Raw genomic sequence first — 26,563 nt, 5'->3', positions numbered from 1 at the left:
GGGAATCGAACCCAGGTCCCTGGCGCTGTGAGGCAGCGGTGCTAACCCACTGTGCCACCGCGCTGCCTGCGAGGCACTCTGGGACGTACGTGTGTGTGTGTGTGTGTGTGTGTGTGTGTGTGTGTGTGTGTGTGTGTGTGTGTGTGTGAAATTCTGTATGTACATAAATATCTGACAGAACCGCCTGGCTGGTCCTCATGGGTTGTGCCGATCAGTAACAGCCCGGAGCGGGCTGGGGGAATCCTGGGCTGCCTCTCCTGTCCTGAATCCCTCAATGCCAGGGATAATCAGAGGTTGACTGGGGGCAGAGCTGGGAGATTCCAAGGCTCAATCGCTCAGCAGCTTGTGGACCTGCAGAGGCTGCTGTCGGTTTCCTGGCACACTGTCGATTCACTTGGAGCAGGCTGCAGTGTGCAACGCCTAGTGAATCTTTGAATGCTAATATTGCATCACTTTCCTGCACATTGTACTGCAGGACACTCAACTCTGCAGAGGAATGAGTTAGCCAGTGTTGTGGTGCTTTGGGAAGACCTGTCAGTCTTTGCTATTTATCCTACGTTATTGTTATTTTCCTCTTTCCATTTGGCCCCCTTTCCAGGTTGCACGTTATCCGCCCCCCCCAATAGGATCATAGAATCTCTACAGTGCAGAAGGAGTCCATTCGGCCCATCGAGCCGGCACCTGCCACAATCCCACCCAAGCCCTGTTCCCCATAACCCCTAGCTAGTCCCCCTGACGCTAAGGGGCAATTTAGAACATAGAAAAACTACAGCACAAACAGGCCCTTCGGCCCACAAGTTGTGCCGATCATATCCCTACCTGCTAGGTTTACCTATAACCCTCAATCCTATGAAGTGCCATGTACTCGTCCAGAAGTCTCTTAAAAGACCCTGTCGAATTTGCCTCCACCACCGACAGCAGCCGATTCCACTCACCCACCACCCTCTGAGTGAAAAACTTACCCCTGACATCTCCTCTGTACCTCAATCTACCTAACCCGCACTTTGGGAGGAAACCGGAGCACCCGGAGGAAACTCACGCAGTCGTGGAGGGGAAACATGCTGATTCCACACAGACAGTGATCCAAGCTGGGAATCGAACCCCGGTCCCTGGCACTGTGAGGCAGCAGTGCTAACCCATTGTACCACTGTGCCCCCCCCCCCAACCTCTCCTGTTGCCTGATTGACGAGGCAAAGCAGTTGATGACTCCCTTAGTGCCCCAATAATAGATCAACTAAAATCAAGGCATTCCTGTTTCTGTACTTGAATCCTCTCACTATGAAGGCCAACATCCTATTTACCTTCCTTGCTGCCTGCTGCACCTGCGCGCTTACGTTCAGCAACTGGTGTACGAGGACACCCAGGTCTCATTGAAGGTTCCCCCTTCTCAATCTATTCGCATTCACCTAACAGGACATTTTTGGTTAACGACATAAGCTGAAGCCCAAAGATGTGCGGGTTAGGTTGATTGGCCGTGCTAAGAAATTGCCCCTTAGTGTCCAGGGATGCTTAGGTTAGAGGGATTAGTGGGTATAATATGTAGGGATATGGCGATAGGGCCTGGGGTGGGATTGTTGTCAGTGCAGACTTGATGGGTCGAAGGGCCTCTTTCTGCACTGTAGGGTTCTATGATTCTATGAAGACTTTGATTTATTATTGTAAAGTATTGTTTCTTGTGTGCGATACAGGCAAAGCATACCGTTCATAGAGTACATGGGGAGACGGATTTGATTTATTATTGTCACATGTATTGGGACAGTGAAAAGTATTGCCGCTTGTACACTATACAGACAAAGCATACCGTTCATAGAGTACATAGGGGCGAAGGATTTGACTTATTAATGTTACATGTATTGAGATACAGTGAAAAGTATTGTTTCTTGCGTGCTATACAGACAAAACCTACTGTTCATAGAGTACATAGGGGAGAACGACTTGATTTGATTTATTATTGTCAAGTGTATTGGGACACAGTGAAAAGTATTCTTTCTTGCGCGCTATACAGATAAAACATTCTCTTCATAGAGAAAGAAAAGAGAGAGTGTGGAATGTAGTGTTACAGTCATAGCTAGGGTGTAGAGAAAGATTAACTTAATGCATGGTCGGTCCATTCAAAAGTCGGATGGCAGCAAGGAAGAAGCTGTTCTTGAGTCGGTTGGTACTGATCTCAGACTTCTGTATCCTTCTCCTGACTGAAGAAGGTGGAAGAGAGAATGTCCAGGGTGTGTGGAGTCTTTAATTATGCTGGCTGCTTTGCCGAGGCAGCAGGAAGTGTAGAAGGAGTTAGTGGATGGGAGGCTGTTTTGAGTGATGGGGGGTCTACGTTCACAACCCCTTTGTGGTTTCTTGCGGTCTCGGGCAGAGTGGGAGCTGTACCAAGCTGGATAGCCCTTTGATTGGGCCAGCAAGTGAACAGTGGGCCGAATGGCCCCCCTTTGGTGCTGTGAAGGAATGTGTGTGCATTCTGAGTAATAAATCCCAGTGCCTAATAAATAAATGTTTTGCTGTCTGCACGATTAAATGCGGTTGATTTTCCAAACACTGTTGGAAACGAGCTTTTGTCACCTGTCCTTCTGTGAGCTGCTTACATAATGCTTTTACTTAAGAGGGTTTTTTTTAATTCTGCCCCCCACCCCAACCCCGACTGCAGGAGAGGCCTCAATCCCCCGCATCGAGTGAAGTCCATCTCCATGACAACGTTCACTGAGCAGGAAATTGAATTCCTTCAGTCGCATGGCAATGAGGTGAGTTCAGAGTACGGTGGGAGCTCTTTGTGTGCGTTGGGAGGAGGCGGTCGGGGGGGTGGGTGGAGAACTGGGATCATTTAAGGCACTAACTACTCGAGGGTCTGTCTGACTAGCAGCTTAGGTAACATTTCCCAAGCTGTGCGAACCATTGCACGGTGAGGGACACTAGAACTGTAGAATCCCCACAATCTTGCTGTTTGCAGTGTACATTAATGACCTGGACTTCAATGCATCAGGTACAATCAAAAATTGGTGACCTGGTAAATAGCGAGGAGGAGAGAGCCTTAGATCACAGGCTGGGAGGACTATCTGGGTGATAGCCCTGTGGCTGTTTTTGGGCGGCACGGTAGCACACTGGGTTAGCACTGCTGCTTCACAGCTCCAGGGTGCTGGGTTCGATTCCCGGCTCGGGTCGCTGTCTGTGTGGAGTTTGCACGTCCTCCTCGTGTCTGTGTGGGTTTCCTCTGGGTGCTCTGGTTTCCTCCCACAGTCCAAAGATGTGCGTGTTGGGTTGATTAGCCATGCTAAGAAATTGCACCTTAGTGTCTAGGGATGCGTAGGTTAGAGGGATTAGTGGGTATAACATGTAGGGATATGGGGGTAGGGCCTGGGTGGGATTGTGTTCAGTGCAGACTCGATGGGCCGAAGGGCCTCTTTCTGCACCGTAGAGCTCTATGATTCTATGAACAAGGCAAGGGACTACACGATGAACGTGAGGACCAGAGGGATGTTGGGGTGCACGCCCATACATCTCTGAAGGTGGTTACAAAGGATACTTGCCCTTATTAGCCGAGGCATAGACTATAAGAGCGGGAGGGTCTTTTATACAGCTGTATAAAATGTAGGTTAGGCCACAGCTGGAGTACAATGTGCAGTTTCTGGTTGCCACATTACAGGAAGGATAGAGCGCGCTGAAAGGGTGCAGAGGAGATTGGAGACTGCAGTGGAGGGTGCACAGGATGCTGCCTGGGCTAGGGGGGAGGTTTCAGCGATGAAGAGAGGCTGGTTAGGCTGGGGTCGTTTTCCCTGGTGCAGAGAAGGCTGAATGGAAGGGGCCTCATTGAGGTGCGCAAAATTGAGGGACTTATGATGGATGGGAAGAAACTTTTTCCCCCTTACTCAGAGGGTCAGTAACCCAGGGGGGACGTAAATTTAAGGGCGGGTAGGAGATTTAGTGGGAAAACTTCTTTGCCTGAGTGGGGTGGGGGGGGATCTGTGCACATTACCTGAAAGGGGTGGGAGAGGCAGGAACTCTCACCATATTGAAGAAGCATTAAGATGACTACTTGGAACCCCGCAACGTACAAGACCAGGGAGTAAGAGCTGGAAATGGGATTAGAGTAGATCGGTGATTGATGGCTGGCATATAGATGATGGGCTAAATGGCCTCTTTTCATACTGTAAAATGTGATGATTTGGTGCAGAAAGAGACCAGTTTGGCTGATTGAGCCTATACTGAGCCCTCCCTCCCCTGAAAGAGCATTCCACCCAGACCCACCCCCCCTTCATCCCCAAAAACCCACACATTTAGCACGCCTAGCCTATACCTCTTTGGACTCGAAGGGGCAATTTAGCATGGCCAATCCACCTAACCTGCACATCTTTGGACACTAAGGGGCAATTTAGCATGGCCAATCCACCTAACCTGCACATCTTTGGACACTAAGGGGCAATTTAGCATGGCCAATCCACCTAACCCGCACATCTTTGGACACTAAGGGGCAATTTAGCATGGCCAATCCACCTAACCTGCACATCTTCGGACACTAAGGGGCAATTAGCATGGCCAATCCATCTAACCCGCACATCTTCGGATTGTGGGAAGAAACTGGAGCACCCGGAGGAAATCCAGGGAGAAGAGTTTAAAGTTTATTTATTAGTGTCACAAGTAGGCCTATATTAACACTGCAATGAAGTTACTGTGAAAATCCCCTCGTCGCCACACTCTGACACCTGTTTGGGTAACACCGAGGGAGAATATAGCATGGCCAATGCACCCTAACCAGCATGTCTTTCAGACTGTGGGAGGAAGCCAGAGCACCTGGAGGAAACCCACGCAGACACGGGTCAAGCAGTCTTGTCTGTAATGTCATGTTGATACTGACAATGTAGAATTACCCCCTCCCGCCCCACACACGCAAAACATGCACACGCATGGGGGGGGAGACCATTAGCCTGTCCCGCCATTTGATTAGATCATGGGCTGATCTATATCCATCCACCCGCCTTGGTTTCGATAACCCTTCAATCCCTTTACCCAGTAAAGAGCGATCCATCTTAGTGTAGGGTCCATTCATTCCTTTGAATAGACGAAGATGGCAGTGGTTCGATGAATTTCTTTTACTGAACAGAACTTAAAATTAAATCATTGCAAAAGCGAAAAGGAAAAAGCTAGTGGGAGACTGGCTGCTTCTGCCAGTCCTGTACTGATGGAAACAGAACTCCAAACTGCCAGCTGAGCAAGGCCGAACTAAACTCAACTCCAAACATAGAGCTGAAACTACAACGTGGACGGCACGGTGGCGCAGCGGGTTAGCAGTGCTGCCTCACAGCGCCCAGGGACCCGGGCTCGGTTCCCGGCTTGGGTCACTGTCTGTGTGGAGTCTGCACATTCTCCCCATGTCTCCGAGGGTTTCCTCCGGATGTTCCGGTTTCCTCCCACACTCCAAAGGTGTGCAGGTTAGGTGGATTGGCCAAGCTAAATTGCCCCTTAGTGTCCAAAGGTGTGCAGGTTAGATGGATTGGCCATGCTAAATTGTCCCTTAGAGTCCAAAGATGTGCAAGTTTGGTGGATTAGTCATGCTAAATTGCCCCTTAGTGTCCAAAGATGTGCAAGTTAAGTGGATTAGCCATGGTAAATTGCCCCTTAGTGTCTTCGCAGGTTAGTTGGATTGGCTATGTTAAATTGCCCCTAGTGTTAGGGGATTAGTGGGGTAAATATGTGGGGTTGCAGGAATATGGCCTTGGTGGGATTGTGATCGGTGCAGACTCAACGGGCCGAATGGCCTCCTCCTGCACTGTTGGGATTCTGTGATTGTATATGTGATGAGTTATCTTTGTTATTGAACTTGTTTGGCACATGCTGTCTCGAACTTGGGGAAACAGGCCTGACCTCGCAGGTGTTGTTCGTGAACAACTTTGGCTCATGAAAAGCCTGTTTTTGCCAGCCTTGTACTTTTCAATAATGCAGTCAGCTAACCCAGCATGCCTTCTGAGTCTCAAAATGTTGCCAGGTTAAAGCTGAATTAATTAATTATTTAAGCCTAGCATTTTAAATGTAGTTGCATTGGCAGAAATATCTTAAAATGAAGTCCTCGCATAAATGAAGCAAGCTTCACTTATGGATCAACACTTAGTTTTCAGTTGAACCCCAGCCGCAACAACCTTCCTTTGGCGGGGAAGAGAGTTCCAGATATCCCTTCCCCTTTCTGTCAGGAGGCGCTTCCTGGCATAAGTGGGCCATCTGGCCCCTCGAGCCTGCTCCGCCATTCAATAAGATCATGGCTGATCTTTTCGTGGACTCAGTTCACCATAACCCTTCATTCCTTTACTGTTCAAAAATCTGTCTCTCCTTGCCTTAAAAGCATTCAATGAGGGAGCCTCAACTGGGCAGGGAATTCCACAGATTCACAACCCTTTGTGTGAAGAAGTTCCTCCTCAACTCAGTCCTAAATCTGCTCCCCCTTATTTTGAGGCCATGCCCCCTAGTTCTACTTTCTCTTGCCAGTGGAAACAACTTCCCTGCTTCTATCTCATCTATTCCCTTCATAACCTTATCTGTTTCTATAAGATCTCCCCCTCATTCTTCTGAATTCCAATGAGTATAGCCCCAGTCTACTCAGTCTCTCCTGATAAGCCAACCCTCTCAACTCCGGAATCGACCTCCTGGCATTCCCCACCTCGTGAAACTCCGTGACTCCAAGCTCCTCCGCAGTTTCGTAGCGTCCTAGTTTGGGGGATAAAAGTTGATCAGGCCATTTGGAATAACTCCCCGGGCTTGTGGGATCTTTCGCCATCATCGGGGAAGACAGAAGGGGAAAGGTGGCAGTGCAGCACTCCCTCAGCATTGTACTGGAAGTGTCAGCCTGTATTTGACTCTGAAGCGAGGAGGGGGTGAGTGTGTAATCCGGTAGGCCACAGCTGTCACTCGATAGTTCTCCCCTCAATATGAAAGCACTGATCTTGATTTAATTTTTTTGTCACACGTATTGGGATACGGTGAAAAGTATTGTTTCTTGCACGCTATTCAGACAGAGCATACCATTCATAGAGTACATAGGGGAGAAGGATTTGATTTATTATTGTCACACGTATTGGGATACAGTGAAAAGTATTGTTTCTTGCGCGCTATTCAGACAGAGCATACCATTCATAGAGTACATAGGGGAGAAGGATTTGATTTATTATTGTCACGTATTGGGATACAGTGAAAAGTATTGTTTCTTGCGCGCTATACAGGCAAAGCATACCATTCATAGAGTACATAGGGGAGAAGGATTTGATTTGATTTATTATTGTCACATGTATTGGGGTACAGTGAAAAGTATTGTTTCTTGCGCGCTTTCATAAAATCCCTTCGCTGTGGAAAGAGGCCAGTCGGCCCATCGAGTCTGCACCCACAACAATCCACCCAGGCCCTATCCCCTTTACCCCAAATATTCACCCCGCTAATCCCCTGACACTCCCAAGGCCAATCCATCTAACTCACGCCTCTTCCGGACTATGGGAGGAAACCGGAGCACCCGGAGGAAACCCACGCAACATACAAACTCCACACAGAATGTGACCGGGAATCGGACCCACGTCTCTGGCGCTGTGAGGCAGCAGTGCTAACCACTTTGCCGCCAGCTATACAGACAAAGCATACTGTTGGTAGAGAAGGAAAAGAGAGAGTGCAGAACGTACATTCATAGCTAGGGTGTAGAGAAAGATCAACTTAATGTGAGATAAATCCATTCAGAAGTCTGATGGCAGCAGGGAAGAAGCTGTTCTTGAGTTGGTTGGTATGTGATCTCAGATTTTTGAACCTTTTTTCCTGATGGAAGAAGGTGGAAGAGAGAATGTGCGGGGTGCGTGGGGTCCTTAGTTACGCTGACTGCATTTCTGAGTCAGCAAGAAGTGTAGACAGAGCCAGTGGATGAGAGGCTGGTTTGTTTGATGGATTGGGCTACATTCATGACCTTTTGTAGTTCCTTGTGGTCTTGGGCAGAGCAGGAGCCCAGACCAAGCTGTGATACAACCGGAAAGAATGCTTTCTATGGGGCATCTGTAAACGTTGGTGAGAGTTGGCAGCATATGAGACACTGAGGTTCATAGCAGTTAACTCCAGCGCACCTGAGCCTTGCACCTGTACGGGGCAGCACAGTTGTTAGCACTGCTGCCTCACAACTCCAGGGACCCAGGTTCAATTCCAGCCTCTGGTGACTGTGTGGAGTCTGCACGTTTCTGCGCGTGTTTCCTCTGGGTGCTCCGGTTTCCTCCCACGATCCAAAGGTGTGTAAGTTAGGTGGATCGGCCGTGCTAAATTTTCCCCTCGTGCCCTGTGATGCGTAGTTTAGAGGGATTCAGAGAGGTAAATATGTGGGGTCACAGGAATAGGGCCTGGGTGGGGTTGTTGTCAGGGCAGCCTCGATGGGCCGAATGGCCTCCTCCTGCACTGTAGGGATTCTGTGGCCTCCTCAGGTTGCTGTTACCTGACCCTGTCTGTGGGCTGGGTGTTGGGTTCTGTAACCGTACACCCACGGCACAGGATCGAATTGTTTAAGGTCGCAGGGAAGTGAGGATTGTGCCAGTGCGTTTGGAGTCCTCCGCTTGATCAGAGAGTAACATCAGGGACTCTTCTAACAAGCGACTTGCAGATTGAAATTGGCCAGCGCTTCGCTGGGACGCGCTTGTTTGGAGGTAGGAACCATCGCTTGCACATTTCACTCTGCTGTTTCTTGCAGTTGTGGTTTTCCCTTGCGTGTCTACTTTGAGCTATTCGGGGAGAAACCTTTGCAAATGTGAGATTACAGTGTCTCATTCATTGTAAAAAGACAAGTGTTTCCTGAGTTGTGAAGAGGAGTAAAATTGGACTCAACTTCTCTCTCTTTCTCTTTCTCTCTCTCCCTCTTTCCCACTGACAGACCTGTTGAGTTGTTCTGGCTTTTATTTCAGATAACCAGCCTCTGTGCCGTATTTTGCTTTCACTCGCCAGGGACCCAGTTCCTTCTTGTATCACCTACCGTGCGGAGTCTGCACATTCTCCCCCCCCCCATTGTTTGCATGGGTTTCCTCCGGATATTCCGGTTTCCTCCCGCAGTCCAAAGTTGTGCGGGTTAGGTGCGTTGGCTGTGACAAATTGACCCTTCGTGTTCTGGGATGGGTAGGTTAGAGGGGTAAATATGTGGGGCTATGGGGATAGGGCCTGGGTGGAATTGTTGTCAGTGCAAACTCGATGGGCTGAATGGCCTCTTTCTGCACTGCAGGGATTCTATGATTCGTTGTTTCTGGGATTTTGAAGTTATAAATGTTTACATTTTAGAACATAGAACACTACAGCACAAACAGGCCCTTCGGCCCACGAGTTGCGCCGATCACATCAACACCTACCAACCTACAGACCTATCTATAACCCTCAATCTCTTTAAACCCCATATACTCATCCAGAAGTCTTTTAAGAGACCCCAGCGAGTTCGCCTCCACCACCACTGATGGCAGCCGATTCCATTCACTCACCACCCTCTGAGTGAAAAACTTACCCCTAACATCACTTCTGAACTTCCCTCCTTGCACCTTAAATCTGTGTCCTCTCGTAGCAACCATTTCAACCTGGGGAAATAGCCTCTGAGAGTCCACCCTATCTATTCCTCTCAACATTTTGTAAACTTCTATCAGGTCGCCTCTCAACCTTCGTCTCTCCAGGGAGAAGAGTCCCAGCTCCCTCAACCTAACTTCATAAGGCATGCCTCCCAGTCCAGGCAACATCCTTGTAAATCTCCTCTGTACCCTCTCAATAGCTTCTACATCTTTCCTATAGTGAGGCGACCAGAACTGCGCACAATACTCTAAATGAGGCCTGACAAGGGTCTTATAAAGTTGCAGCATTACCTCCCGACTCCTAAACTCAATCCCTCGATTAATGAAGGCCAGTACACCGTACGCCTTCTTGACCACCTCCTCCACCTGCGAGGCCGATTTAAGAGTCCTGTGGACCCGGACCCCTAGATCCTTCTGCTCTTCAACACTACTCAGACTTCTGCCCTTGATAGTGTACTCGTTCATCCCGTTGGTTCTGCCAAAATGGACGACTACACATTTATCCGCGTTGAAGTCCATCTGCCACTTCTCCGCCCAGTCCTGCATCCTATCTATGTCCTGCTGCAACTTTTTCCATCCTTCCAGACCATCCACAACACCACCGACCTTAGTGTCATCAGCGAACTTACTTACCCATCCCTCCACTGCCTCATCCAGGTCATTTATGAAAATGACAAACAACAAGGGTCCCAGAACAGATCCTTGAGGCACTCCGCTGGTGACTGACCTCCATTCAGAAAAAGCCCCATCCACAACCACTCTCTGCCTTTTGTGCTTTATGTATGAGAAACAGTCAAGACTTGCATTCGTATAGCGCCTTTCAGGATCTCAGTTTATCCCAGCCAATGTAGCACGTTGTGAAGTTCGGTAACTGTTGCAACGTCGGAAATGCGGCATCCATCTTGTGCACAGCAAGGTCCCACAGCAGCAATAACCTGATCATCTGTTTGATTTTTATTCATTTATGGGATGTGGGTGTTGCTGGCTGGGCCAGCGTTTATTGCCCACCCTAGTTGCCCTTAGGGGGCAGTTGAGAATCAACCACATTGCTGTGGCTCTGGAGTCACATGTAGGCCAGACTGGGTAAGGACGGCAGATTTCCTTCCCTCAAGGAACCCAGATGGGTTTTTCCGACAATGAGTCATCAGTAGATTCTTAATTCCAGATTTTTTTTATTGAATTCAAATTCCACCATCTGTGGGATTCGAACCCGGGTCCCCTAGAACGTTAGCTGAGTTTCTGGATTAACAGTCTAGCGATAACATCACAAGGCCATTGCCTCCCCCTTTAGTGATTTGAGTTGAGGGATACGTGTTGGCTGGGATGTCGAAGAGAACTCGCTTATTCTGCTTCCAAATCGCACCCTGTTCTCCGAAGAGGGCAGAGATGTCCTAGTTTAATGTTTTATCTGGAAGTTTGGATTCAGTCCTTCCATCCATGGCACAGTAGTTGGCACTGCTGCTTCAGTGCCAGGGACCCGAGTTTGATTCTGGCCTCCGGTCACTGTCTGTGTGGAGTCTGCACGTTCTCCCCGTGTCTGTGTGGGTTTTCTCTGGGTACTACGGTTTCCTCCCACAGTCCAAAGATATGCGTGTTACATGAATCGGCAATGCTAAATTGTTCATGGTGTCTAAAGATGTGCAGGTTAGGGGACTTGGCCACACTAAATTGTCCCTTAGCAAAGTTTGTTTATTAGTCACAAGTAGACTTACATTAACACCGCAATGAAGTTACTGTGAAATTCCCTGAGAGAAATCTTCTTATGTCCAAAGATACGCAGGCTACGTGAATTGGCCATGCTAACTTGCCCCTTAATGTCCAAAGATGTGCAGGTTAGGTGGATTGGTCATGCTAAATTGCCCCTTAGTGTCAGGGTATTGGCAGGGTAGATATGTAGCGTTGCAGCGATAGGGCCTGGGTGGGATTGTTTTCAGGGTAGGCTCGCTGGGCCTCCTCCTGCACTGTAGGGGTTCTGTCACACAATTTGTATCGGAGTAATTTAAGCTGCAGTGACTCAGTGGGCACAGGTAAAGTTACTGACAATGGACCCAGTTGTTCACTCCCCAAGCCTGACTCTTTGCAACTTCGCACCGCTTGCCTTTTCTCTAGCATTGCATCACCAGCGAACCTTGTATACAATGCCCTTTGCCTCTTCACCAACAAACCTTGTACACACTGCCCTTTGCCTCTTCACCTCAGTTAGGGATATAAGTTGCAAGGAGCTGCGGCCCCAGCTCTGACCCTTGTCACAGCCTGTCGTCAACTTGTTTCTGCCCCTTCTCTGCTTCCTGTCCTTGAGCCAAACTTTAACTGTTCTAAAAGATCCCCCCCGCCACACCTCCAAGTGCCCTCACCACGACGCCTTAGCAACTGCCTGTAAGCTGCTGAAATGTATGTCAGCACACAGAAGGATAGATGCAGCATAATATGGATAAGTATGAGGTTATTCACTTTGGAAGCAAAAACAAGGTGGCAGATCACTACCTGAGTGGCTGTAAATTGGGAGAGGGGAGTGTGCAGAGGGACCTGGGTGTCCTTGTGCACCAGTCACTGAAGGTAAGCATGCAGGTGCAGCAGGCGGTAAAGAAGGCCTTCATAGCGAGAGGTTTCGAGTACAGGAGCAGGGATGTGTTGTTGAGGGTGTTGGTCAGGCCACACCTAGAGCGCTGTGCGCAGTTTTGGTTTCGTTTTCTGAGGAAGGATGTTCTTGCTCTGGAGGGAGTGCAATGAAGGTTTACCAGGCTGATCCCAGGGATGGCAGGACTGATGAGGAGAGATTGACTAGGTTGGGATTGTTTTCGCTGGAGTTCAGACGAATGGTGGGGGAGGATCTCATAGAGTCTTATAAAATTCTAACAGTTCTAGATATGGTAGATGCAGGGAGGATGTTCCCGATGGTGGGGGGAGTCCAGAACCAGGGGGTTACAGTCTGAGGATTCGGGGTAGACTATTTAGGACGGAGGTGAGGAGACATTTCTTCACCCGGTGAGCCTGTGGAATTCATTCCCGCAGGAAGTAGTTGATGAAAAAACATTGATTGTATTCAAGAGGCGGCTGGATATAGCACTTGGGGTGTGTGGGATCAAAGGCTATGGGGAGAAAGCAGGATTAGGTTGGAGAATTGGCCATGATCGTGATGAATGGCGGAACAGGCTCGAAGGGCTGAATGGCCTCCTGCTGCTCCTGTCTTCTATGTTTCTGTGAAAGACTAAGACAAAATCTCAGTTTGATTTGTGTTGTGGCGACAGTCTTGTGTTACTGGGATTGTCAGCCTCTCCCCCCAGGGACGTGGGTTCCCTCCGGGTGCTCCGGTTTCCTCCCACGTTCTGAAAGACGTGCTGGCTAGGGTGCGTTGACCCAAACAGGCGCCGGAGCGTGGCGACTGGGGGAATTTTGCAGTAACTTCAATGCAGTGTTAACGTCTGCCTTACCTGTGACTAACAAATAAACTTTAACTTTTAGGGTAAGGCAGAGGAATGGAAACGTGAGCCACCATTTTGTAGCTCCATTTAATTCTGCATCAACTTTATAGATGAGGGAGGTTATTTAGCTTGGGGACTGTGACCAGGCCTTCATTCTCCTCATCTCAGCCTTAAACTGGAGATTTATTATTGTCACTTGTATTGGGATACAGTGACAAGTATTATTTCTTGCGCACTATACAGACAAAGCATATCTTTCATAGAGTACATAGGGGAGAAGGATTCGATTTGATTTATTATTGTCATGTGTATTGGGATACAGTGAAAAGTATTGTTTCTTGCACTCTATACAGACCATTCTTGGAAAAGGAAAGGAGACAGTGCAGAATTGTAGTGTTATAGTCATAGCTAGGGTGTAGAGAAAGAGCAACTTAACGCGAGATCGCTCCATTCAAAAGTCTGACAGCAGCAGGGAAGAAGCTGTTATTGAGTCGGTTGGTACGTGACCTCAGACTTTTGTATCTGTTTCCTGAGTGAAGAAGGTGGAAGAGAGCATATCCGGGGGTGTGTGGGGGCCTTAATTGTGCTGACTGCTTTTCCCGAGTAAGAAGTCTCATAACACCAGGTTAAGGTCCAACAGGTTTACTTGTTAGCAAGAGCCACTAGCTTTCAGAGCGCCGCTCCTTCCGAGGATTTTCCCAAGGCACAGGGGAGCGTAGACGGGGTCAGTGGATGGGAGGCTGGTTTGCGTGATGGACAAGGGCTTCATTCACAACTCTTTGTAGCTTGCTTGTGGTCTCGGATGGAATGCTTGTAGTGTGTGCGCGTGCGTGGCCATTCAGCCTGTCCTATCCATGCTGAGACTCTCGATACTGGATACACTACCTGCAATCTTCCAAAATTCTGGACAGGCCCTACTGAATGGGAACTAATACAATAGTCCTAATCAAGAAAGGAGAAACAGAAAGTTGAAACTACAGACCATTTAGTCTATTTATATTTATTCAAGGGATGTAGACACAGACTAGGCCAGCATTTATTGCCCCTTGAGAAGATGGTGGTGATCTATTCATTGAACTGCCACAGCCCCGTGTGGTGTAGGAACACCCATAGCGCTGTTATGGGGGTTGTGCCAGGATTTTGACCCAGAGACAGTGAAGGAACAGTCAATGTTTTCCCAAGTCAGGATAGTAAATGGCTCGGAGGGGAACCTCCAGCTGGTGGTGTTCCCCAGGTATCTGCTGCCCTTGTCCTTCTAGATGGTAGAGGTAGTGGGTTTGGAAGGTGCTGTCGAAGGAGCCTTGGTGAGTCGCCCCATCTTGTAGATGGTACACAAGGCTGCTACTGCGCGTCGGTGGTGGAGGGAGTGAGTGTTTGTGGTTAGCGTGTCGATCGAGCGGGGCTGCTTTGTCCTGGATGGTGTCGAGCTTCTTGAATGTTGTTGGAGCCGCTCCCATCCAGGCAAGTGTGGAGTATTCCATCACACTCCTGACTTTATGCCTTCTAACACAGTAACTTCATTGCAGTGTTAATGTAAGCCTACTTGTAAAACTAATAAATAAACTTAAAACTTAAAAAGCAAATTTGGGTCATCTGGACTCAAAAAGTCAGCTCTTTTCTCTCGGATTTAATTTATTGTTGTCACATGTATTGGGATGCAGTGAAAAGTATTGTCTCTTGCACACTGTACAGACAAAGCATACTGTTCATAGAGAAGGAAACGAGAGAGTGCAGAATGTAGTGTTACAGTCACAGCTAGGGTGTAGAGAAAGATCAACTTAATGTGAGGTCTGACGGCAGCAGGGAAGAAGCTGTTCTTGAGTCGGTTGGTATGTGATCTCAGACTTTTGTATCTTTCCCGATGGAAGAAGGTGGAAGAGAGAATGCCCGGGGCGCTGGGGTCCGTAATTATGCTGGCTGCTTTTCCTGAGGCAGTGGGAAGTATAGACAGAATTAATGGATGGGAGGCTGGTTTGCGTGATGGAGGGGGCTACATTCAACGTCCTTTTGTAGTTCCCTGTGGCCTTGGGCAGAGCAGGAGCCCATACCGAGCTGTGATACAACCAGAAAGAATGCTTTCTATGGGGCATCTGTAAAAGTTGGTGAGAGTCGTAGCTGACATGCCAAATTTCCTTAGTCTTCTGAGAAAGTACAGATGCTGCCAGACCTGCTGAGATTTTCCAGCATTTTCTCTCCTGGTTTCAGATTCCAACATCTGCAGTAATTTGCTTTAATTTATTTATTAAGCATATCTGTATCAGACAGTGTGTTCCCAATTCTAACCACTCACCGCCTGACTACAGTTTCTCACCGCTTCACCCTGATTCTTTTGCCAGTTAGCTGAAATCTGTGCCCCTCTGGTTGAGACTCTCCTGTTCCAGAGAGACTTGCTCCCTCTTTGCTCTGTCGAAACACTTCATGGCTTCAAACGCCTCTGTGGCGGATCTCTGTGTCTTTCTGTGCTGTCAGCAGAACGAGCCCAGCCTCCCCACCCACATCACTGGAACCCCTCGTCCCCTCTTAGAAGAACCACAGAAACTTGCTCTGCTGAGAGAAAGACTTGTATTTGCGCTCTGCCTGCAAGGCGTTATCTGATGTTGCAGCAGTGCCTCGCCGGGGAGTGTTTCACCAAGAGGCTGGTGTAGGATTTGAACCTGCAGCCACCCTGACTCCGAGGTGGGAGGGTGGCTGAAGGAACCTTCTTCAACCGATCACTCCCAACGTAGCATCATTCCAAAAATAAAACCTCTGGCTCCTCAAAATAAGCCTCCTGAACCTGCTACCCTCTTTCTTCCTGGGTCCCCTGGCCTCTGCCCACCCTCCCATCCGTGCCTCCCTATTGGGCTTCCTTTGCCCTCCCCACCGACCTCTTCAGCCCCCAACCCCTGATATCACCTTGGTCTCTCATCCGCACCCGCCCTCCCCCCCAACCTGCCAAGGGCATTCTTTCCCTTCTCTCTCTCTCTCTCTCTCTCTCTCTCTCTCTCTCTCTCTCTCTGCCCCCTCCTCCTCCTCCTCGCCCCCTCCCCCTTCCCTTTCCCTCCCTGTTTCTCCCAGACTACCTGGGGCCACTTTAGGACTCCCTTTGCCCTCCCTACCTGAGCTCTTCCTCTCCAACCCACCCCACCCCTGTCCGCACCCCCCCCCCCGACCCCTTGAAGCCCCCTTGCCCCTTCTCCCTCTCCTCCTCCTCCTCCTCCTCCTCCTCCTCCTCCTCCTCCTCCTCCTCCTCCTCCCCCCCCCCACCGTTGGGGCCTCCTTGCCCCTGGTCTCTCCCGCCCACCACCCCATACCCCTTGGGGCCCCCTTGCCCCCTCTTCCCCCCCTCGTTGGGGTCCCCTTGCCCTCCACCCCCAAGCTCCTGGTTCTCCCCACCCCCCCAACTCTGCCTGGCTGCCCTGACCACCACCACCTCCTCCCTCTCTCTGTCTCTCTCTCTCTCTCTGGCTGCCTCTACATATTCTGCTCCAAGCATGTGTCTGCTCAGCACCAATATATACGTACATATTAAAAAAAAACCCTTCGGCGCTCTCCACACAGGTCAATCTGTGTTTGAACAGTGTGTGCCTCACTCCACAAACACAGCGTGCACTGTTTAATATTTCACATTGCCAAACCTGTCTTGCAAAATTCCACTGGAGTTCACCACAGGCCTGGCTCTGCCACGGAACTGAATACAGAATGATTCTGCTTTCCAGTCGCAGAGGAAGAGCGACGCCCAGATGAAATATATTAAAAAAGGATAAGGGAAGAATGCTCCCTTTGCTGACTGCTCTTGGCCTCTTGCTCAGTGGACAGGACATGACTGTGTCCCGCTGTGAGTGTGCATCGAGTGAGCAGGTTAATGGCAACACCAACAAGGAAGTTACATTTACATAGATTCCTTGCCTAGTAAAACTGCGATAGAGGGCCGTGATAGACAAGATCGAAGCCAAGGACGCCAACTTAAGGTCATACAAAGAACAAAATACAGCACAGGAACAGGCCCTTTGGCCCTCCAAGCCTGTGCTGGTCATGATGCCCTAACTAAACTTAAAAAAAAAGAACCTTCTGCCCTTACTCAGTCAGTATCCCTCTATTCCCTCTCTGTTCATGTACCCACCCAGATGCCTCTTAAATGTTGCTAATGTGCCTGCTTCCACCACCACCTCTGGCAGTGTGTACCAGGCACCCGCCACACACTGCGTAAAAAAAAACCCCACGCATCTCCCTTAAACTTCCCCCTCTCACCCTGAACACGGATTTGGGCCGGTGTCTGTGGCAGTTTGCGCATTCTCCCCGTGCTTGCGTGGGTTTTCTCCGGGTGCTCCGGTTTCCTCCCACACCCCAAAGATGTGCTGTTAGGCTGGTTGGTGTAACAAATTGTCCCTAAATTAGTCTCCCCTCAATCTGGTTTCCAATGTGGAGAGCCATAAGCATAGACAAGGGTCACGGGTGGAGAGGGGACTCACAATGTTGAAATGGCGGCGCGGGCTCGTTGGGCCGAAGGGCCTGTTTCCCGTGCTGTGTTGTTCTTTGTTCTGAACCTGTGCCCCCTTGTAACTGACACTTCCACCCTGGGGAAAAAACCTCTGACTATCACCCTTTCTACGCCTCTCATCATTTTGTAGACATCTATCGGGTCTCCCCTCAGCCTCCGTCCTCCCAGTGGAAACAATCCTAGTTTATTCAACCTCTCCTCATAGCCAACACCCTCGAGACCAGGCAACACCCTGGTGAAATATATTCCAGTGACAAAGAAAGACTGTAAGAAAAGGGATAACCAGCCGTGGATATCGAAGGAAATAAAGGAGAGTATTAAATTAAAAACTGATGCACACAGAACGGCTAAAAATAGTGGGCAATTAGAAGATTGGGAAAGATTTAAAAAAAAACAAAGAATGACTAAGAAAGCGATAAAGAAAGGGAAGATAGTGTATGAAACTGAACTAGCTCTAAATATGAAAAATGATAGTAAAAGTTTTTACAAATTTATAAAGAGGAGGAGAATGGCTAGAGTGAATGTTGGACCCTTGGAGGTCAAGGGGGGGGTTTAATGGTGGGAAACGAGGAAATGACTGAGATTTTAAATAAGTTTTTTGTGTCGGTCTTCACGAAGGAGGACACAAATAGCTTACTGAATATTAAAGATAGAGGGTTGGTAGCAGATGAGGTTCTTCATACAATTACTGTTACTAGAGAGGTAGTGCTTGGTAGACGAATGGGACTGAAGGTAGACAAGTCCCCGGGACCGGATGGAATGCATCCCAGGGCTCTGAAAGAAATGGCAGAAGTAGTGGCAGATGTGTTAGTAATTATTTATCAAAATTTGCTGGATTCTGGGGAAGTGCCGGAGGATTGGAAAACAGCTAATGTTACACCGCTTTTTTAAAAAGCTAGCAGACAAAAGGCGGGTAACTACAGGCCAGTTAGCCTAACGTCCGTAGTTGGGAAAATGCTAGAATTCATCATTAAAGAAGAAATAGCAGGACACCTAGAAAAGAACGATTCGATCAAACAGACGTAGCACGGATTCGTGAAGAGGAAGTCGTGTTGACAAATTTACTGGATTTTTATGAAGATGTGACTAGGTTCACAGAGGTAGACAGAGGGGAACCAGTGGATGTGGTGGTTTTAGATTTCCAGAAGGCATTCAATAAGGTGCCTCACAAAAGGTTGCTGCAGAAGGTTAGGGTACATGGAGTTGGGGGTGAAGTGTTGGTGTGGATTGAGGATTGGCTATCTAACAGGAAGCAGAGAGTTGGAATAAATGGGTGCTATTCTGGTTGGCAGTTGGTGACTAGTGGACTGACGCAGGGATCGGTGCTGGGGCCTCAACTGTTTACCATTTACATAGACGATCTGGAGGAGGGGGCTGAGTGTACGGTAACAAAATTTGCTGATGACACAAAGATGAGTGGAAAAGCGAATTGCGTGGAGGGTGTGGAGAGAGATCTGGATAGGCTGAGTGAGTGGGTGAGGACCTGGCAGATGGAGTATAATGTTAGCAAATGTGAGGTTATCTACTTTGGGAGAAATAGTAGTAGGAGGGATTACTATTTAAAGGGCGAAAAGCTGCAGCGTGCTACGGTGCAGAGGTACCTGGGGGTCCTTGTGCACGAATCATAAGAACATAAGAAATAGGAGCAGGAGTAGGCCATCTAGCCCTTCGAGCCTGCCCCGCCATTCAACAAGATCATGGCTGATCTGAAGTGGATCAGTTCCACTTTCCCACTTTCTCCCCATGACTCTTAATTCCCTTATCAATCAGAAATCTATCTACCCATGACTTAAATATATTCAGTGAGGTAGCCTCCACCACTTCAACGGGTAGAGAATTCCAGAGACTCGCCACTGTTTGAGTAAAGAAGTTCCTCCTCAACTCCGATCTAAACTGACCACCACCACCACCACACACACACACACACACACACACACACACACACACACACACACACACACACACACACACCGCCGCCCCCCCTCCCATTTTGAGGCTGTGCCCTTTAGTGCTGCTATCCTTTCTAAGCAGGAAGAATCTCTCTAGCTCTACCCTATCTAGCCCCTTCATTATCTTATATGTCTCAATAAGATCCCCCCTCAGCCTTCTAAACTCCGAGTACAGACCCAGTCTATTCAATCTCTCCTCATAGGCCAACCCCCTCATCTCTGGTATCAGTCTAGTGAACCTTCTCTGCACTCCCTCCAAGCCCAATATATCCTTTCACAAATGTGGCGACCGAAACTGCACACAGTACTCCAGTTGCGGCCTCACCAGTGCCCTGTACAACTGCAGCAAGACCTCCCTGCTTTTATATTCTATCCCCCTCGCTACGAAGGCCACATCCCATTCACCTTCTTGATCAGCTGCTGCACCTGCAGACTGGGTTTTTGCGATTCGTGCACAAGGACCCCCAGGTCCCTCTGCACCGTAGCATGCTGCAGCTTTTCGCCTTTTAAATAATAATCCCACCCTTTAAATAATAATCTTATAGGGGCTTACAAGGTAATGAAGGGGCTGGATAGGGTAGAGGTAGAGAAATTCTTCCCACTTCGAAAGGAAACCAGAACTAGAGGGCACAGCCTCAAAATAAGGCGGGGGGGTGGTGGCACAGTTTAGAACAGAGTTGAGGAGGAACTACTTCTTCTCTCAGAGGGTGGTGAATCTCTGGAATTCTCTGCCATTGAAGTGGTGGAGGCTACCTCGTTGAATGTGTTTAAGTCAAGGGCAGATAGATTTCTGATCGATAAGGGAATTACGGGTTATGGGGAGAAAGCGGGAAAGTGGAACTGATCCACTTCAGATCAGCCATGATCTTATTGAATGGTGGGGCAGGCTCGAAGGGCTAGACGGCCTACTCCTGCTCCTATTTATTATGTTCTTATGAACCTTCTCTGCACTCTCTCCAAAGCTTCCATGTCCTTCTGGCAGTGTGGCGACCAGAACCGCACGCGACTGCGACCTAACCGAGGTTTCATATATCTACAACATGATTTCCCAACTCTTGCAGTCAGTGCCCAGGCCGATGAAGGCACGCGTGCCGTGTGCCTTCTTAATCACCTTGGCTGTCTGCGTTGCCACTGTTGAGGATCTGCACACCCAGATCCCTCTGTATGTTAATGTTCCTGAAGATTCTGCCATTTACAGAGTAATTCGCACCTAAATTTAGTCCTCCAAAATGCATCACCTCACATTTGCCCAGATTAAATTCCACCTGCCCACGTCTCCAATCTATCTATGTCCTGTGGTTGACCAGTGTTTGAACAGAGTGTGCCTCGCTCCACAAACACAGCGTGCACTGTTTAATATTGAAAGAAATTTAATATTTAAAGAAGCCAGCAACTCCTTTTTACACAGCGAGTGCTTAGGATCTGGACTGCACAGCCTGAGTGTGTGGTGGAGGCGGGTTCAATCGTGGCTTTTGAAAGGAAATTGGATGAAATTTGCCGGGCCAGAGGGGAAAGGCAAGGGACTGGGGGCGGCCTGAGTTGCCCCCGCAGAAGACGCGCGTGGATACGATGGGCTGAATGACCTGCTCCTGCCCTTGTCACCATTTTGAAAATTTGCCCTTGAGCCCTAGACTTGGGGCAAGTGACCCAAAGCTGAGTTCAAGAGTTTGGTTTGAAGGAGTGCCTTAACGGATGGGAGGAGGAAGAGGCAGCGTGGTTTAGGGAGGGAGTTCTAGAGCTTGCGGGGGGTCCCTATGAGACAGCTGAGGGTACAGCCCCCAGTGGAGGAGCGATGGGAATCGGGAGGGATATGCAAAAGGCTGGAAATTGGGCAGCATGGTGGCTTAACAATGCTATTTCTCAGCGCCAGGGACCCGGGTTTGATTCTGGCCTTGAGTGACTCTGTGTGGAGTCTGCATATGTTATTCCCCTGTGTCTGCGTGGGTTTCCTCCGGGTGCTCCGGTTTCCTCCCACAGTCCAAAGATGTGCAGGTTAGGTGGATTGGCCATGCTAAATTGTTCCTTAGTGTCCAAAGATAAAATTTATTTATTAGCCACAAGGCTTACATTAACATTGCAATGAAGTTACTGTGAAATTCCCCTAGTCGCCAGACTCCAGTGCCTGTTTGGGTCAATGCACCCTAACCAGCGTGTCTTTAAGACTGTGGGAGGAAACCGGAACACCCAGAGGAAACCCGTGCAGACGTGGGGAGAATGCGCAAACTCCACACAGACAGTGACCCAAACCAGGAATCGAACCCGGGTCTTTGGTGCTGTGAAGCAGCAGTGCTAACCACTGTGCTGCTGTGCAGGCTAGATGGATTGGCCATTCTAAATTGCATCTTAGTGTCCAAAGATGTGCGGATTAGTTGGATTGGCCATGCTAAGTTGCCCCTTTGTGTGCCCAGATGTGTAGGCTCAGGGGATTAGCGGGGTAAATATGTGGGGTCGTGGGGGATAGGGCCTGGGTAAGATGCTTTTACATTGAGTTGGTGCAGACTTGATGGGCTGAATCCCTACATTCTGGGATTCTAAACAGAGGAGCGTAGATATCGCCAAGATTTGTGGAGAGGGTGGGTCGGGGGGGAAGGTTTGGTATGGAGACTGGGTGGTAAAGGCAGAAACCATGGAAAGGATGATCAGATTGTGAAGTTGCTGGACTTGGGGTGGGGGGGGGCGGTGGCGTGGTAAGTGATGGTTAGTGGGTCGTAGGGGAGATGGGCAAACAGTAACGTGCGGAAGGGGGAATAAAATGCATGTTCTCCCCATGTCTGTGTGGGTTCCTCTGGGTGCGCGGGTTTCGTCCCACAGTCCAAGAGATGTGTAGGTTAGGTGGATTGGCCATGCCAAATTGCCCCTTAGTGTCCAAAGATGTGCAGGTTTAGGGGGATTAGGATAAATACGTGGAGTGGTGAGGCTGAGTGGGATTATTGTTTGTGCAGGCTCGATGGGCTGAATGACCTCCTCCTGCTCTTTTGGGGTTCTATGGAAGTAGATTTATTTATTAGTGTCACAAGTAGGCTTACATTAACTCTGCAATGAAGTTACTGTGAAAATCCCCCTAGTCGCCTGTTTGGGTAACACTGAGGGAGAATTTAGCGCGGCCAATGCATCCTAACCGGCACGTCTTTCGGACTGTGGGAGGAAGCTGGAGCACCTGGAGGAAACCCACACAGACACGGGGCGAACGTACAGACTCCACAGGCAGGACCCAGGCTGGGAATCGAACCCGGGTCCCTGGCGCCCTGAGGCAGCAGTGCCAACCAGTGTGGTGGCAGTAGTGCCAACCATTTGCCCCAAGCTGCACTCCAGTAGCCCCGCACAGACCTTTCCACCACGCGACGTTGCCGGCCTACCCTCCCCGGCGCCCAGTTTGCCAGGCGGTGCCTGATTTTTCTGACCTGCTCCACCTGGCGCGTTGTAACCAGAGACTCCAGTTCCCTCTGCATTATTCAGGACTCTTGAGCAGAGCCTGGATACCTGAGCTGTAGCTCAGTCAGCTCTGCAGAAAGCAGACACGGCAAGTGCTGCAGTTGTTCACCACGGTTCACGTATGCAGTGGCTGAGTTAGAATATAGAACATAGAACATTACAGCGCAGAACAGGCCCTTCGGCCCACGATGTTGCGCCGACCAGCTTTTAAAAAAAAACAACACTAACCCACTAATCTAAACCAATCCCATTTCGTCCATAAACCTATCCACAGATCTCTTAAACGCCCCCAAACTAGGCGCATTTACAACTGCAGCAGGCAGGGCATTCCAATCCCTCACCACCCTCTGGGTAAAGAACCTACCCCTGACATCAGTCCTATAACTACCCCCCCTTAATTTAAAGCCGTGCCCCCTCGTGCTAGCTTTCTCCATCCTAGGAAAAAGGCTATCACTATCCACCCTGTCTAAACCTCTAATCATCTTATATGTTTCAATAAGGTCCCCTCTTAGCCGCCTTCTTTCCAGCGAAAACAACCCCAAATCTCTCAGTCTCTCCTCGTAGGATCTCCCCTCCATACCAGGCAACATCCTCGTAAACCTCCTCTGCACCCTCTCCAAAGCCTCCACATCCTTCCTGTAATGTGGGGACCAGAACTGCACACAGTACTCCAAGTGCGGCCGCACCAGAGTTGTGTACAGTTGCATCATGACGCTGCGACTCCTAAATTCAATCCCCCTACCAATAAACGCCAAGACACCGTATGCCTTCTTGACAACCTTATCTACTTGATTCCCAACTTTCAGGGATCTATGTACACATACACCTAGATCCCTCTGCTCCTCCACACTATTCAAAGTCCTCCCGTTAGCCCTATACTCAACACATCTGTTATTCCTACCGAAATGAATTACCTCACACTTCTCCACATTAAACTCCATCCGCCACCTCGCGGCCCAGCTCTGCAACCTTTCTAAGTCACCCTGCAAACTATGACACCCTTCCTCACAATCTACCACACCTCCGACTTTGGTGTCATCAGCAAACTTACTAATCCACCCAACTATACCCTCATCCAGATCATTAATAAAAATTACAAACAGCAGTGGCCCCAAAACAGATCCCTGAGGCACACCACTCGTAACCGAACTCCATGACGAATATTTACCATCAACCACCACCCTCTGTCTCCTATCTGCTAGCCAATTCCTGATCCAATTACCTAGATCACCCCCAATCCCATACATCTGCATTTTCTGCAGAAGCATACCATGGTGAACTACAGCACAAACAGGCCCTTCGGCCCACAAGTTGCGCCGATCACATACCTACCAAGCCATAGAACTATCTGTAACTCCCAATCCCATTAAATCCCATATACTCATCCAGAAGTCTTTTCAAAGACCCCAGTGAGTTCGCCTCCACCACCACCACCGACGGCAGCCGATTCCACTCACTCACCACCCTCTGAGTGAAAAACTTTCCCCTCACATCTCCTCTGTACCTGCTCCCCAGCACCTTAAACCTGTGACCTCTTGTAGCGACCATTTCAGCCCTGGGAAGTAGCCTCCGAGAATCCACCCTATCTATTCCCCTCAACATTTTATAAACCTATCAGGTCGCCTCTCAACCTTCGTGTCTCCAGGGAGAAGAGACCGAGCTCCCTCAACCTATCTTCATAAGGCATGCCTCCCAATCCAGGCAACATCCTTGTAAATCTCCTCTCAATAGCTTCCACATCCTTCCTGTAGTGAGGCGACCAGAACTGCGCACAGTACTCCAAGTGGGGTCTGACAAGGGTCCTATAAAGTTTCCAAAACTGGTTCACTGGCTGGGAGGTACTTTAGGCTCATCAGCACAACATGAAAAATATCAGATAAATGCACCCCTCTCTCTCATTTTTTTATCAGCACTGTGGGTGTACCTACACCACACGGGGACTGCAGCGGGTTCGAGAAGGCGGCTCACCCACCACCTTCTCAAGGGGCAATTAGGGATGGGCAGTAAGCATGGTGAAACCCACACCCCGTGAGAGAATAAAGGAAATCAGGGTGGCACAGTGGTGATCGTTGGTGTGTCTCAGTGCCAGGGATACGGGTTCAATTCCCGGCTTGGGTCACTGCCTGGGGAGTTTGCACATTCTCCCCGTGTCTGCGTGGGCTTCCACCAGGTGCTCGGGTTTCCTGCCACAGTCCAAAGGTGTGCAGGTTAAGTGGATTGGCCATGCTGAATTGCCCCTTTGTATCAGGGTATATAAGTGGGGGTTACAGGAATAGGGACTGGGTGGGATTGTGGTCAGTGCAGACCTGATGGGCCGAATGGCCTGCCTCTGCACTGTAGTGATTCTATGACTAAAGAAACAACCTGGTACACTTTCATAGGTATCAGTGGCTTGTCCGGTCTTGCTCCATAGACTGTGTGGGTTAACAGGCTGGTTGGCCACAGTGTGCATCGTAACCCTGATCACCAGTTTGCCTGGCGATGATTGGGGAGCAGTTGTTGACAAAGCTTCAAGAACTCACCGTCTCTCACAGAGGGACCTTCGATTACCACCCGAGAAGGCGGGCGAGGCTTTGGTTTAAGCGCCTATCTGAGAGATGGCACCTTTTTACAGTGGAATGGTGCTGGACTGTGTTCTGGGCCCTGCAGTCAGTGCTGAATTGCTGAGTCAGGGCTGGCATGGCGAGCTCACTGTGAAGGAGCTGGATTTAGCTGATTCAGCCCAGACTGGGGCTCTGAGTTCTCTCATTGCTGTGAGAGAGTCAATGGGTGTGGCCAGATTGTCAAGAACAGTCGTTGCAGTGAGGAAGCTTCTGTAAAAAGCTGAACAACTGGTGGAAATCCTGCCCAGAGTCGCACTTAAACTTTGTACTTTCTCTGTGCCGCGCTCTCTGTCTCGGTCTCTCTCTCTGTGCCGCGCTCTCTGTCTCGGTCTCTCTCTCTGTGCCGCGCTCTCTGTCTCGGTCTCTCTCTCTGTGCCGCGCTCTCTGTCTCGGTCTCTCTCTCTGTGCCGCGCTCTCTGTCTCGGTCTCTCTCTCTGTGCCGCGCTCTCTGTCTCGGTCTCTCTCTCTGTGCCGCGCTCTCTGTCTCGGTCTCTCTCTCTGTGCCGCGCTCTCTGTCTCGGTCTCTCTCTCTGTGCCGCGCTCTCTGTCTCGGTCTCTCTCTCTGTGCCGCGCTTTCTGTCTCGGTCTCTCTCTCTGTCTCGGTCTCTCTCTCTCTGTGCCGCGCTCTCTGTCTCGGTCTCTCTCTCTCTGTGCCGCGCTCTCTGTCTCGGTCTCTCTCTCTGTGCCGCGCTCTCTGTCTCGGTCTCTCTCTCTGTGCCGCGCTCTCTGTCTCGGTCTCTCTCTCTGTGCTGCGCTCTCTGTCTCGGTCTCTCTCTCTGTGCCGCGCTCTCTGTCTCGGTCTCTCTCTCTGTGCCGCGCTCTCTGTCTCGGTCTCTCTCTCTGTGCCGCGCTCTCTGCCTCAGTCTCTCTCTCTGTGCCGCGCTCTCTGCCTCAGTGTCTCTCTCTGTGCCGCGCTCTCTGTCTCGGTCTCTCTCTCTGTGCCGCGCTCTCTGCCTCTGTCTGTCTCTCCCTGTGCCGCGCTCTCTGCCTCTGTCTGTCTCTCTCTCTCCCTGTGCCGCGCTCTCTGCCTCTGTCTGTCTCTCCCTGTGCCGCGCTCTCTGCCTCTGTCTGTCTCTCTCTCTCCCTGTGCCGCGCTCTCTGCCTCTGTCTGTCTCTGTCTGTCTCTCTCTCC

The 26,563-nt window shown here is 49.7% G+C and overlaps 1 protein-coding gene across 1 annotated transcript in view; it reads left to right on the top strand.

Annotated features, from left to right (window-relative positions):
* LOC145337746 (arf-GAP domain and FG repeat-containing protein 1-like) overlaps positions 1 to 26,563 on the top strand; it is a 57,584-nt gene that overhangs the window by 9,110 nt on the left and 21,911 nt on the right. The window contains exon 2 of the mRNA XM_080182586.1: positions 2,651 to 2,744. Within this exon, the coding sequence (XP_080038712.1) occupies positions 2,651 to 2,744 (94 nt within the window). The remainder of the gene's footprint in view (positions 1 to 2,650; positions 2,745 to 26,563) is intronic.

The sequence above is a fragment of the Carcharhinus amblyrhynchos genome, unplaced genomic scaffold (assembly GCF_965287045.1).
Source record: "Carcharhinus amblyrhynchos unplaced genomic scaffold, sCarAmb.v2.hapA scaffold_69, whole genome shotgun sequence".
In the NCBI taxonomy this organism is placed as follows: Eukaryota; Metazoa; Chordata; class Chondrichthyes; order Carcharhiniformes; family Carcharhinidae; genus Carcharhinus; species Carcharhinus amblyrhynchos.
Note: the sequence above shows the minus strand (reverse complement) of the source record. Positions and strands in the feature narration are given on the sequence as shown.